General features: G+C 44.2%; 1 protein-coding gene across 2 annotated transcripts in view; it reads left to right on the top strand.

The window, feature by feature from the left end:
* Window positions 1–14,281, top strand: part of GSK3B (glycogen synthase kinase 3 beta) — a 148,538-nt gene extending 134,257 nt beyond the window's left edge. For both annotated transcript variants that reach the window (XM_059816725.1, XM_059816718.1), the window contains 3 exons: window positions 300–486; window positions 6,508–6,606; window positions 13,561–14,281. In XM_059816725.1, coding sequence (XP_059672708.1) covers window positions 300–486; window positions 6,508–6,606; window positions 13,561–13,628 — 354 coding nt within the window. In that variant the 3' untranslated portion in view covers window positions 13,629–14,281. The remainder of the gene's footprint in view (window positions 1–299; window positions 487–6,507; window positions 6,607–13,560) is intronic.
* The last annotated feature ends 355 nt before the right edge of the window (window positions 14,282–14,636 follow it).

The following is a 14,636-nucleotide window of genomic DNA, read 5'->3' as shown; positions in this document are numbered from 1 at the left end:
ATGATTTTTGAATGAGTTTCCCCTTTGTTCTTAAAGTTGTTTTTCTGAGTGCGCTCTCATGAAGTCTCTTGCTGGCATTGCACCTTCACTCTAGTGCAAGATGTTGCAATTAACCCTTTCTCAACCCCAGGAACTGGATTTTCCCATCCTTACGGGAGGACCTTGATTAGCACAAACCACCAGTTTGTTCCAGCTTGTGGGGCAATGAGAGGTTTAATTGCTCTGACTTGCTTCTGGTCAGCAAAGAAAAGAAACATACCCAGACAACCTGTTTCTCCTTGCTTGTTGGTTTTTTTCAGGTCTTCCGGCCCCGCACTCCACCAGAAGCAATTGCGCTATGTAGCCGTCTGTTGGAGTACACCCCCACTGCCCGCCTGACTCCCCTGGAGGCCTGTGCGCACTCTTTCTTCGATGAACTACGGGACCCAAATGTCAAGTTACCAAATGGGCGAGAGAAACCTGCACTCTTCAATTTCACCACTCAAGGTAGCCTGGGAGCATTGAAGGATCCCTTCTTTAGGAAGAAGCACTGGGATAAATGTTCGCTCTAATGCGGATGTCACTCCCTCAAAAGCAAAAAATCTCCAAGCAGGACTGAGGTTATCAAGCGGTTGCTTAACCGGCTGTCCGTTTCAAAAAGAGAGGAAAGGGACTTGGAGAAATGGGTTATGGGATGTTCAGGTGCCTGGTGCCTTCGATTCAAATTCAGTGCAGGGGACTGAGGGTTGTTACTATTGAATTGCATCAAGAAGGCTTATGTTTGCAGTTCAGTGTCTGCGACCTAGCTGATGGTTTTCTGTGAAGTATCACTGTCAGTGGACCGTGGAGATTAGATTATCGTTCTGGAGATGATCCCGCTCCTTCATACCTGAAACACCATAGCAAGGAGTAATGCATATTAGGTTTGGCAGGGAGGTTTGTAGTGTTGCTGCCCATTTTGGTTCTGGATGTGAGATAAATATAGAGGCTTTAGTGTCCAGATTTTATGTGCTGTACAGTTCATCTGGCATTACATTGACCCAGTCATTTAGCATCTGTAAAAATGACAGACAATTAAATTTTTTATTTGAAGCCAGACTGGTATCAAATTTTAAAAGCATTCATGTATTTTTTTTTTTCCACAGAATTCAGAAATGTAAAATTGATAATCCCCCCTAGAATGGTTTTGCCTGCCAAGACAGAGAATGTGAGAAGTATGGCATACAAATATGCTAGTAATTAATTTTACAGCACTTTTTTTTTTTTAAGTGATTAGCTGCCAGTTCTCACCCTTTGAGCAAGAACAGATCTGTGTGTGTTTTCTGTTGAAAGTCTAAAACACCTTTTGGCTCAGTTAGCATCAATGTAATTTTTCAAACTCTTTAGTGCATGCAGTGCCCCCCTGCTAAAATGTGAAACAGCCCTCTCCTTCAACATGTGGAGCCCTTTTATTTAAAATAAAATAAAAAAGGGGGGGGGGGGCAAAAAGCTTTGTGTCTGTACAAAGTAGTTTTTTAACCTGCCTGGAAATAAACTTTTAACTTGCTTTGAGTGGCTGCCTTGCAGAAGGTAAACATATTGAATACACTAAAACATTTCTGAAGCATGAACACCTTAAGGTGTTCAAGAAAATAGCTTGTGCTTCCAGGTCACTATCCTCTGTGCAGATTCCTGCATCTGTTGTTATGAATTTAGTAGTTATGTTACAGGTCCTTCCTCGTTACAGTACTCATAGATTGCCTTTTCTTTGCACTCGAAGGCCACCTTCCATAGCTAAGATAGTTTTGATCCCAGTATCTTAATACAGCTTCACCCCTGTTCTTTTTGAAGGTATTTCTTACTAATTGTTCCTTAATGATGTTAAGATTGGGCTTATCTACTACATGAAAACAAGGATTTTAAAAAGGGTTGAGAAACTCTATAGTGAGTCTTCTTAAAAATCCTTAGGGGAAAAATAAAAGTATGTATTGGCTGTGTCCCTGGTTTCCTCCCAGGTAGTGTAGGAACTGCTGGGTAAGCTACCCTAATGCTCAAGCAAATTCAAAGCTCCTCTTTTGCCATGCTAAGGAGCTGATGTGCTCTCCCCTTGCACAGTGACTCATGGGAATGACAAGAGAAACCAGTTCCAGTGGAGCGATTTCCTTAAGATTCAAAAAAGCAGGTTTCTGTCGTCGGCAGGTGCCAGTTCTTCCATCTAAAAAGGGAAGGCAGGATGGAGGCTGGTCATTAACGCATTTCCAAATAAGCTCTGTTGCAGGTGACCAGCCAAGCTCAAAAAAAATAACCATTAAAATAAATATATACATTGCTTAGTGCAGTGATTTTAAGACCTTTGTAACTAATAACCGTGCAGCAGCAGTCCTGATGACAACCTCAAGATACACAAGAAGCTTTTGCTCCTCTTGTGACCACTGTGCAGTCCTCACTCTTTAGCCAGACTGTGCAAGGTCCCGTCAAATTGGCTAGTCCAGAGCAGAATTCCCAACTGGGAAATAGATCAGGTCATTGGAAATTAGATGATGACTCATGTTAAGACATCTGTGGTAATTTAAAAGGTAATGAAAGACATCCTTTTGTTTCGGATGACATTTGTTTTCAACAGAAAATATTAAGTTTTAGAAGTGTTTTATTTGGCTATATCCAGTTGCCTGAAACCCATGAAGTGGGAGGTAGCTGCAGAAGGCTTGAAGGCAAAACTGTTAGAAATAACAACATAAATCTGACCATTAATGCATTGGATTGATTTTCAGAAAGAACCTAACCATCGTACCAAATCTGCTGATTTTGGGCACCGATGCTGCTCAGATATAGTCTAGAAAAAAAGCAGTGAGAGTATATGGAAGATAAAGATCATGGTCTTTGGCTGCCAGCAGTAGTTGTGGGGCATGTAGGTGCTTACTTTATTGTAGAGATGAGAGCTGTCGAAGAGAGCTTTATCTGGTCATTCTTAATGTCTTGCCCCTAAGTTTCTCTTAGTATTTAAACAAATGTTAAATGCTACTTGGGGTTTGAAGAAATTATTTTGGCCAAGGAGGTATCTCCACTAGCCACAGAGCTGCAGTTCAGTGGCTTAGACCTGCAAGACAGAAAGCACAGAAAGCAATTTTTCTTAGAAGCTGAATTTTCAAACAATCTGTGAAATGACTACCATTTCCTAAACTACTTCTAAGATGTCGGTGATTGTGCTGGGTCGCAAATGTTACTGTCGCTCCATGTTGGCCATTAAAGACTGTAAAAGTCTTCTGTGATTCAGCGCTTAGGAATCGTTATCATGCTTCTCGATGAAAAATGACTTTTTTGCTAGAGTCTGGGGGTTTTGTGTAGGTTTTTTGTTGGTTTTTTGTTTGTTTGTTTTTTTAAATGAGCCTAGCTGGTGACCTTTAAAAAAAGACTATATATATATATGTAAAAATATATATATATCTCCCCTTCATTTCTAACCAGACTGTTTCATTGTGACCAGAAATCCTTGGTGTGACCATTTGAGTGCCATGTAGGTTTTTTTTAGACAGATTATTTCTGCTCAGGGCATGTGGAGGGAGGGAAGAAAAGAAAACGATGAAACTTCTGCTTCCGGCACTCTTCTACGTTGAGGAGAAACTGCTGGAATAACTTGAGTTACATGGAAAGTTTGTTACTGTGACAAAGCAAACATGATACAAGACTAATATTTTCCAGGGGCTTCTGGGAGCGTTGATACATCAAACATAACCATACTGAAAAAGAGTGCTGCACTATTTCCCAACACGAACCATTTTCTTGCATTTGGGGAATGAAGATGATCTGATGTTCTAGTAAAACTGGACATTTTCATTCCTGTTCCTTATTGGAGTTGTAAACTGGCTACAAATGGCATAATTTGATCTGGAGAAAGCCAAAGGTGTTCTCCCAGCTGATGTGAATGGGAGTTGGCTCTCATAAATGAATTGGGATAGCTACTCTGTTCACATCATGGTATTGAAAACTTTGTCTGGATTGCCTTGATCACAATGCCTTCTTGAAACAGTATTGGTTGTAATGAATCCAGCCTTGAATTGCAAGTTTGATTTAGATAAGCAGGCTACAGTTCAACAGCTTCTCCAAATACTGTGGTGGAAATCACTGAGAACAGAGATTCTCAATACTTTGTAGACTGCAGATACCACAGGTCAAGCTTGTTCCTCGCTATCAACATGTCTCATCCTTACAGACGGGATAGCTGCAAAAATATGGCAGAACAAAAATTCAAACATGTTCTCAAGCAAAGCTGCTATTAAACTTCAGCCAGAAGAGTTTGATTTACTTTGGTTATTTCTTGTCTGAATTGACCTGCTGCTCTAAGTGAAGTGTCAAGACATTCAGAGCATGCCGAATTTAGGAAACTTCATACCAAGAAAGATAACGTAGGGTTTGAGAGGAAGGGAACAAGATCAGTCTTCTAGTCTCTATGCAAGTTCTTTAAGGTAGCTTCAGAGAAATAGTGGCACTTGCCTTAAAAACAACAAAAAACAGTATACTTGCCATAATTGGTGCTGCAAAAGGAGGTGTTCTGATGGCATTAGATGAACATATGGGAGGAACGAGAACGGGGTCGAAGTGCCATTGCAAGGGCGTTGTTCTGTTGGATCAGATGGTTCTTTAGCTACAACGATGCAGGCAGTCTGTAGCTGCATCCTCAAGGCATCGCATGGCATCGGAAGGTAGCAAATGTCATTTGGTTTCCTTGATGTTTTAGCTCTGCTTTCGTTTGGGTCACAGCGCCATATTGCTGCCAGTGATGAGCAGAAAATAATGTGGGGATGATAGAAACTTTTAAAAGAGCGAGGTAAACAGCAGTTTGCCAGTAATAACAGATTTGAGAAATAGCTTTGCAAAAAATACTAAAGGAGCTACATCTTCTCGCATGGAGCAGCTAATATCCAAATTAGTGTTAAAGTATAGGTTTATCGCTGGTGTTCAGCTTTGACACTTGAGGATTCATGTTTCTTCGGTTTATTTTTCCATTTAAAATGGAGACTTAACGAATTCTGAATTCTATTACGAATGTATGAATTGTGAATTATTCCCACATGAATTTGAGGATTAGTATTTGTACAAATGCTGTGAGTATTGAGGCTTTGTAAAAGGACTAGCTAGGTCTGCTTAGACCTGAATGCAGCATTACAGGATAGATTGGATGGATTGCAGGTAATGTAGCAACTTCTGTTTGGTTCTGGGCTGGAGCTTGTGTTCATAAGCGCTGAAACACAGTCTCAAAATGTGTAGTAATAAGAGGCTTGTAAGCAGCTGAGAGCCTTCTGCATCTTGCCCTCCCAGCAGTAAAGGAACTTAATGTAACTTAATGGAGGGGAAAAAAAATCGCCAGGTAGACTACTGATCCCTTTAGGCCCTCAGTTTAAAGCCTGCGTTAAAGAAAAGCAATAGGCTCTTAAAAATGAGCCCAAGTAATTTAAGACTGTGTACAAAACCACCTTACTGAACCCATGGCGTGATTTGGACTGGTTTCTGTACAGCCCTTGCTATCTGGAGGTCTTATGTAAAAAGCTGTCTATTCTTATTTCTCCTCCAGATGACCTCCTGGAGCTCCAAAAGTCATCAGTCTCCTTCCGTGAGGTGACTGTTCACATCCTTTTCACCAGATGTTGCTTTCTCAAGAGACAGTCAGTCACTCCTGTTTCTGAAACAAACAGGACCTGTCTTGTCTCGGCTCAGTCCCACCTTCTGTGAGGCACTAGATTCTCTTGAAAGGGTGCCAGAAGATTGTCATTCGTTGGCAACGTGTTGCCCTTAATCCTCCCACAGTTGTGGCTGTAAGATGCCTATTTCTTATTCTGATACGCGTTGAAGCTATATTAGATTTGGAGCCTAAAAGACATGACTATTTTTTCCTTGGATAATGTCTTCAGAAAGAATGGTTGCATCATTTTGTTGTCATTTAAATTGCCCAGCACACCAATTCCCTTTGCTTTTCACTGTGCTTTTAAATGAGATGTCACCTCTTCTTGGCCTCGCTCAAGGAGACTGCTGCGAGAGATTGGTCTTGGGTTCCTGGGTCCTTGAGAACGTGATGCTTGAGCGAGCCAAAGAACTGAAGCTCTTGGAGCAACTGTGGCAGCTGCTTGCTTGCTGAACCAGTGCCCAAAGCAGCACCACTGTTATCAGCCTTTGCCCTGAGACTGATTGCAAGTGGGTTTGTGAAGGGAATCCTTCCAGTGCTCAGAAGGAAGCAGCGTTACCAGGCTGTTGATAAGGAACAGGCTTGGCTGGTTCTTTGCTAGCTCCCAAGCCGCTGACCTTCTCTAGGAAATAATTCCTTTGCACCACTACCTGTAGTTTTGACAGTCTTGCTCTGGAGACTGCCCTGACGAATATGGCTGTGGTTTCCTCTCGCTGGTCGGTGAAGAAGAAAACGTAACGCGACCTTTGGCTGTAAGGGCATGCATTTCACCCAAGGTTGCTGGTACGGGGGGTAAACCTGAGGAGCTGAGCCTGCATGCAGGGCTCTTTGTGGACGATGAGCTAACTCTGTTTGTTCCACCTTCCCTCCAGAACTGTCGAGTAACCCATCTCTGGCTTCGATCCTCATCCCTGCTCATGCCCGGAACCAAGCAGCTGCTTCAACCCCTACAAATGCTACAGCAGCCTCAGGTGAGAACATGCGCCTGCCTGCCTCCCTCCTTCCCCACCCTCACTCCCCCTGCCCAGGCACCTTCTCTCTGCTGTGGTCCGTGAGCCACCTCGGCCCTCAGGGTGAATGGGGAGGAAGGGTTCGTTCCAGCATCACCTGAAACTTGGTAGGTGGTCTTTTGGGTGCTAGCTGTGGTCACCAACCCAAATCCTAACCTGGGGCAGCTCCATGTTTGACTGTTTAGTTTGTTGGTCCCTCTCGCTCAGACTTCCACTAGTAAGAAATCATTACCTCCCCTGTTTTTTAGCAATCCTTGTGGATTGGTTTGCACCTAATTTCTGAGCTCTCAGACAGTCTGAAATTAATACTGACTTGGAGCATGAGTTTGTGATGCCTAGGAAGAGGAAAAAATGGTTAGCTTCAGTACACGTGGCCTCCGTGGAGTGTGGATGGGGAGGATTTTTTTCCCCAATGGCAATAGCTCTTAAAAGTCTGGTTAGGGAGTTCAGTCAGTGTACTCCCTGCCTCATCTAAGTAGTTGCAGTTGCTTCTTACCGAGTTCGCTTGTGTCGTCTTCGGGCATGTGGCAGATGGTTTTGGCCAGCAATGAGTGAATGTCTTTTTTTGCCTCTCGCGCTCTCTCTATTTTCTGTCAGAAACCTTTTAAAAGCTCACTGTTGGCCTGTAGCCACTCCATACTGTATTCTGTTTCCAGTGAAAGCTTAAAAGCTGGGTAATATCAGTTGGGAGACTCCCAGAGAAAATCGTAGGTGCTGCAGGATGTGGCACTCTTCCTCTGAGTCAGCCCTGAGTCAGCACAGCAGCCGGCTGTCTCAGGGCTTGGGAAACCAAAGGCAAGCCGCAAAATGGGTGTGCTTCCATACGTACCCTGCGCGCACATCAGCCCCATTTGGCGAGGGCTGTGACCCCCTTTTGAGGTGCAGGGCACTTACTCAGTGTAAGATAGCTGATAAGGAGAAGCCCTAATTAAAAAGGTATTCTTGAAACGTGCAGGAAAGCCTTTGCAGGTTAACGTGCCGGACCGTTACCTGGTATCTGATGCGCTTGCTCCAGCCAGTGCTGCATAGAAAGCATTTTCATGCTCCGGGACAGACAGATGCATCCAGGTTTGAAAGATGAGGCTTCTCTCTGAAAATGTAGCAGCAGTAGATAAAAGCTACAGCCTGTACAATTTACGTGCTCTGAATTTAGGAGAAAACAAAATTGCTATTTTCAAATTTAGTATGTTTGTTTCATGCACTTGGCAGTATTTTGCAAATAGTCACGTTCTCTGTTTCTCTTTTATGTGCATCTGTTGCTCAACAACGAGTCGGGGGGGGGAAGCAGATAAAGTAGTAAAAGTGATTGAAAAAACTACAAAATACAAACATGGAAAATTATTTTAAGCCCTTCTGAAAAATACTGTTTCACTTAATGCCCTTCTCATGCCTTTTAAGGAGTTCTCTTTGCCAAGAGCCAAGTCTTGAGGAGTCAATGGGGTTAAGAAGTCTGTTTTCACCCAGAGAGTTCATGTGGGGGGAAAATGGCATTAGTCTGAGTCCTAAATGTGAAGTATACTAAAAGAAAAACCAAAACCCAACCCCACCTTACTGATGTCAACATTTTTAGACCTGCTGTTTGCAAGCACTGCACTGAGTTGGGGTAGGACATCTTATTCATAGTTCAAAAACAACAAAAAAAAATCCTTGCAGCTTGGAAAGAAATTGTGAAATTAAGTTCAGTGTTGGGCAACACACAGCTTTGGGTTTCTGCAGCACAGCTGGTTTGTAGTTTCTTACTCACATGGGGTTCTCACAACAGGCAGTGGGAATTTCATCAGAGTTGTGATTTTTAGGATTAGGTCCTGTATGAGGTTGTGTTAATCCGTTGTGTTTTGCATGCTGATGCTACACTTAGCAAGAGATTTTCATGGAAGGGGTCCCTTCTTTCCCTATACCCCCAGCACATCCCAGAGCAGTAAATTTCTAGTTCTTCAGTAACTACAAGGACAGCATGGGAGGGACTTTCCCACCTAACCCAGTGCATCCCGATAGGCAGGAGGCGTTCCTGCAAAACGTTTGCTGATGTGACTAAGCAGTACAAGTCCAGAAACTACTTTTTTGAGTAGCGATGAAGCTACAAAATGTAGCTCTCAAGGCAATTCGAAGGGCAAAGCAAGTTGTATGAACCTGTAGTCCACATTATTAGTGTGTAACTCTTGTCTCCCTTTAGCAAGCAGAACTGGTACTGAGGTTCAAGTGTCTGCTGTTATGTCCAGCATAGCTGCCTACTCTGTAAGCACAGGTGCACGTACACGGAAACGCGGTGTACTAGTTCGTCACTGTAGATAATCCAGCTGGGCTGTTGTTACCTGCTTGCGGACAGTTACTCCATTTTCATAGCTGTCATGTTTGGTGTGCAGCCATATCAGAATCTCAGCTTTTTGATAAGGTGTAAAGCACTGCTTTTCATCGTGCACCAGGGCAGGGTCATAGTTAGAGAATAACTAAAAAAATGAGATCTATTTGTCCGAAGTCTAGTAGTGTGTTTGCCAGGAGACTTAGCAGTGGTGTGGTGTTAAGAGATGGAAACATTGGCTTTTCAACTTACCACGTTAACAGTGCAGATTTCACCACACCAGCAATACTAGCCCTTGTGCTAACTGATACGACACGCATCTGCGTTTTTAAAAGTTACACAAAATGAGTAATTTTTATTAACTGATAGATTCACAGTGGTGGTTTCAACAGCCCAATGCAACAGTAATCCTGGAATCATGATCTTAAATGCAGGGGGATTATTGTAGCTAATTTTTGAGTGTTAAAAAAATGTATTTGTTGTAAATGTCTTCTCCTTTTGAGGCATAAAGCTGGACTCACTGTACTAATGGAAGCTGGCTTTGCAGTGGGAGTATGAAGCCTTGCCACATCGACGTTAGTAAATTCACCTAAATGTTTATGAGAAATTCTCTGTGACATTAGTGGCATGTCTAAACCAAAGAGGAGGAAAAGGAAGATGGGAGTTACTGGCCCCTGCTTGAAATGGTGTGCTAGCCTTCTGTGAATTGTGCTGGCCATTGATTAAAAATGCCAGTACAGCTTTATTCATGTGTATGCTGACTTGATCTACCTGGAGGAGGATGGTTTCATCGCCGTGCAGCCACAGCATCTGAGAGGGGAGCATGCACACCAAGCCGAAAGCATATCTGCTTGTGTGTCTACATGTTTTTCTTCCTGGATCAGCCAGCAGCAGTAGTTACCTCTCTGCTAGTCAGCCTTAAGATGGGAAGAGCGTAATTGCCATCTGCAGGGCAGTTGTGCCTGCAGGGATGCTGGGGTCATCGTCTTCGGCATCCTGCTGTGTTGATCCCGTGTAATCCCAAATGCGATGGTGTGCCTGAACTTTCAGCAACAAAACAGACTAGAGCTGGGGTTACCTGCTGGTGTGTGGCAGTTGAAAAAGCCCACAGTGCTCCACAAAATAAGATTTAGTGCATTTACGGTGTTCCCATTGAAGGAATTTTGGAAAACTTTAATTCCTTAACCAGGAGAAGAGGGGCAAGCAATTTGCTCAGGCTTCTGCAAGCCCAGCATAGGCGTGAGTCCGTGACAGTTAGAGGAGTAAAACTTGCGCATTTCAGGCTCGCCAGTTTTGCTCTGAGCCCTGGATTTCTACATCCATAAGCAGGCACAACAGGAAAACCAGGCTTTTCTCCTCCTTCCACTTGTCTCCTCAGCTGTCCTGTGAGGACTCCCAGGCTGGTGGTAGTTTTGTTTCTGTATCTTTGTAGACGAGTGGCACAGTCTGTCAGCATTACAAATCCAACCAACTAATGCTGTCATTAGTGCTAATGGGCTTTCGCAGACTGAGTTGGCGTCTCTGTCTTGCTCTGAACTGTAGCCCCATCTTTCCTTTCCGGGAGGTTTCTAAGGAGTGTCACGTACCCTCCAAGAAAGCTGAGGCATTCCTCAGGGGGAAAAGCTGAATTGGAGGAGGTGCTCTACATTGATGAGAGATACTTCTGCCCTCTGTTTGGAAGAAGTTTTGGAAGCGGCTGACACTTAAGCCCTAATGTGGTTTCTTTGCCCACACAGACAGAGGTGTGTCAGGAGGGCAGTTTAGGGCAAAGAGGCTGCCCTGACCTCAAGCCGCAGTTTGCTGTGCAGTCATCTGGCCCTTACCAGAAAGTTGCACGTCAGCTCCTAGCTTCGCTCCCCACGGCTTCCACGGTGTCACAGGCCACTGCTTTGCAAAGCAGATGTTTTAGCAACGTTGCTGAAGGCCTAGATTTTCTTCTCTTATGCCCAAATTGGTAAGGAGGAGCCAGTGAACGTCCAGAGACCCTCATAGTCCAGTTGTGCTCTTTTTCTGGCACTTCAACAAAGAGATGCTGGAACAAGCCCCGCTTTGTTCCCCAAATGTCCTGTCGATGCGGATTCAAAGAACAAGCTGGAATGTCAAAATACTGCATTTTCTTGCAGGTTTGGAGCCAGTAGAGCCTTGGGCAGGCTCTGCACTCTCTCCCAGCCTGGGTCGACTTCTATATATTGCAAAAAGCCCCATGTAAATGGTCTTGGGCTGCGTCACCTGGTTTATTTCCTTTTTAACATGTGGCATATATATTTCTCAGGAACTCCCCCAGTAAAGTGATGATGGAAGAGGAGCATATGTTACATGAAGTAGCTCCATCCCCTCCTCTTTTTTCTTTATCTCCGCTCAGTAGCAATGTAATGATAACGATTTCAGGCTCTGCTGTCTTCAGGAATAGGAGATCAAAAGGCACATTTCATTTCAGCAAATGAAATACAAGCACTTTTTGTACACGTACAGAGAAATCCTCTGCCAACAGTACAGACTCCAGCTGGACTGCTTGCATCAGGCATGGCAGATGTTGCATTAACTGGAGTTTATCCATACCTGAAAATTAATCTAGAACAGGCACAGTGAGAGTTTAAAGTATGGAAACTATTACCTGTCTGGCTGGGTCACTTTGAATTTCCGTGGTCGTTGTTGGTCTGAATGCACGTGGGGTTTGGGAATTGCTCCTGCAGGGAGCAGAATTATCTCCACGTAGGAGGGAGTCTCTTGCGTGCAAGGCTAGCTTTCCAAATAACGTTGGTACTGTCGTCATGCTGCCTTCGTGCTTTAACTGCATGAGGTTTTTTTTTTATCATGGTGGTCATCCCTTGGTGAGGGAGGGGTTGCAATTAATTTGGGGTGAGAGGAAAGGGAATGGGAAACTCCCAGAGCAGTCATCTGGCATCCTCTGCCCACAGGACAATTTCCTTTTCTTCCCACACGCTCCTCGCAGCATTTCCTTTTCCAATAGGCATCATCCTCTCTTCCCACTTGCCCCTTGTATCCCTGGATGCTGCTGTTTGTTTGTTTTTCCTATTTTTGTTGCCATTGTCTGTGTATGTTACTTAATTTGTTGCTCAGCAAGTGCTGCCCGTCTCTAGACTCGCCTTTGTGGCCTTTGCTCGCGGCTGCTCTTCTAACTACCGTCAGGTCAATGTGGCAGGAGAGGAGAGGGGTTTCGTTAACAGGTGACTGTAGAGCATTGCCCGGCTGCTTTCCCTCACGAGCTCTCCTGTGCTGGGGAAGTATTGCTGCACCCCCACTGCCCGCCAGTTCTATTTTGTCGTGTCTGTTATTTATACATGCTGTCCTTCAGTCTGAGATCAGTAAATCTATTCTTTCTTTTTATAAGGCCTTTTCCCCATGTCTTTCGAATGCGCTGTTTGCCCAGTCTGCCCTCTTCTGTACTGCCATAATAAGTCTTTTTTTTTTTTTCCTTTTGCAGTATTGATAGCTTTGCAGTTAACCTTACTTAAATTAAATGGGAGAAATGCATGATGGTCTCTTGTAGAAAACCTCACTTAATATCTTTTTTCCTATCGTGTATTTATTGTGTCGAGTATTTTATGTGTTTAACCATTCATCCATTTTCCTTTTTGTGGCCGTGCTAATTAGATGCTGCATAGGATGGTTCCAGATTAAGCTGGTGCATATTTTTTTTTTTTCCCCTACCAACTCCTCTAATACTGAGAACAATTTTTTTAGAGCAAATACCTGATGTGTGTGGCCTATGAAAACACAGTTACAGTGAATTTCCTTTCGGTATTTCTTTGCAAGCCCTGCGTTTTCTTGGAGTGCACTTGGGCACATGCCCATGATCCTGCGACTTGTCTCTCTGCGGAGCACTGTCCCTCCCAGAGAAGAGAAGGTGTTGGAGACCGTTTACTGCAGAGACCCGATCCTCTAACAATGTCGTATGCTTGTGTAAACCTCGTTACTGGCTTCAGGCCTTGATGTTAATATGCTTCAGCAGTTCAGAGGGTGGCAGATCCAACTTTGGTTGAGCAACACAGAATAAAGCAGTAGACTTGAACAACGTTTTCTGAGGCAACAAGTGCATGAATGACACATGAACACACTAGCTGTTTCTGCCAGGGAAGCAGGCTCCTCGCCTTCATTGTCTGCGCTCATTCACACAATTAACAGACGCCTTTGTTACAAAAAGGCCTAACAATACGAAACTTCAGCGCCAACGTGAAACCTTGTAGTGGCCACAGATAACTTGATGCATTAGCTTTGGTGAGGTTAGTGTGCCTCATCTTGCAATTAGAGCTACTGGGAAGTAACGTGGGCGACTTACCGCTGCGTGAGCAATGTTACGTCCTGCAAAATCTGCTAGAGCCCAGCTGGGTGTTCGCGTGCCGGCCTGCAACCCTCAGCCCTTGAGGTTGCCTTTGTCCTGCTTAAAGACTGTACTCCCACCTTATCCCCAGACCAAACTGTTCCATCTGCATCCCCTGAAGTCAGGAGAGCATCCTAACCAAAGGGCACCTCAGTGGGAATTGTGGGTTTCCCCGTGCGGAGAATGTCATAGCTATTGTTCCAAATGTGTCTGTATTTTGGAGGTAATACTGGTTGTTCTTCTCTCTTCCCTTCCTCTTGCCTGTTGTTTGCAGATGTTAACGCAGGAGAACGAGTTCAGACCAATAGTGTAGCTACAGCATCAGCCTCCAACTCCACCTGAACCGGTACCAAGCAGCCAGCTGCACAGGAAAAATCACCAGTAATTTGAGTCTTGCTCAGCAACACTGGTCACATTTGGAAAGAAAATTAAAAAGAGGAAAAAAAAAAAAACAACAAACCAACCAACCTGTTCATTTTAGTGTTCAATTTTTTATTATTATTATTGTTGTTCTTATTTAACCTTGTAAAATATCTATAAATACAAACCAGTTTCATTGTATTCTCACTCTGCAGGGTGTCCGGGGCAGGGGACTAGGTGGGGGGAGGAGGGAAAGCGGAGCAATACAACACACCGATGTCTCTCCCCTCGACAATCTCTTCATGTTGGAAGTTTGCTGTTGTGTACTTCAGAACCAGGACTCTTGCCTCATGCCCCCTCCCACAACAGAAAGAAGGAAAAAACAAAACAAAACAAAACAAAAAAACCCAAACCTCATTCTCTGCTGAAGTTCTGTTTTTTTAACCTCTTTTTTTATTTTCTTTTTAAGTGAAGTTTCGGACTTTGATGTAGTGCACAGCTTGAATTTGGTCGGGAGCTTAGCAGGGGTCATTCAACAGAGCTCAGCGTTTCTTGTCAGCGAATCCATATCCCAGGTTGTCTGAAGAACTGCCCCGGCTCGGTATGGGGAGCGGGCGACGTGGTAGGAAAATAGGTTGCCGTGGGGTGGGGGGGAGGGTTTGCCGTGTGTCTAAGGCTTGAACCGCTAGTGGAAGCCTTTCATTTTAAAAATCAGTGCTAGCAATGAAGAAACATGCAGCTTCGTTATGGGAAAAGTCTTACCCACGTGGGCTATATATAATATAATACACACACATGCACCGAACACAAGCGGTTAGCTTTACCGAAGCAGCTCCTTTGCCCAGCCGGAGCTCCTGCCCCTCGTGTCGCGGGCAAAACAGCCGGCAGAGGCGGCCGGTCAGCTCCTGTCTTCAGCAGAGAAGAGCGGACGAACAAAATCCTTGGAGGAGGCAGGGGCCCAGCCGGGGACGTTAAGGGACTTTTTGGAAA

The sequence above is a fragment of the Gavia stellata genome, chromosome 1 (genome assembly GCF_030936135.1).
Source record: "Gavia stellata isolate bGavSte3 chromosome 1, bGavSte3.hap2, whole genome shotgun sequence".
NCBI classification, from domain to species: domain Eukaryota; kingdom Metazoa; phylum Chordata; class Aves; order Gaviiformes; family Gaviidae; genus Gavia; species Gavia stellata.
The sequence above is the reverse complement of the archived record's forward strand: the minus strand, read 5'-3'. Positions and strand labels throughout refer to the sequence as shown.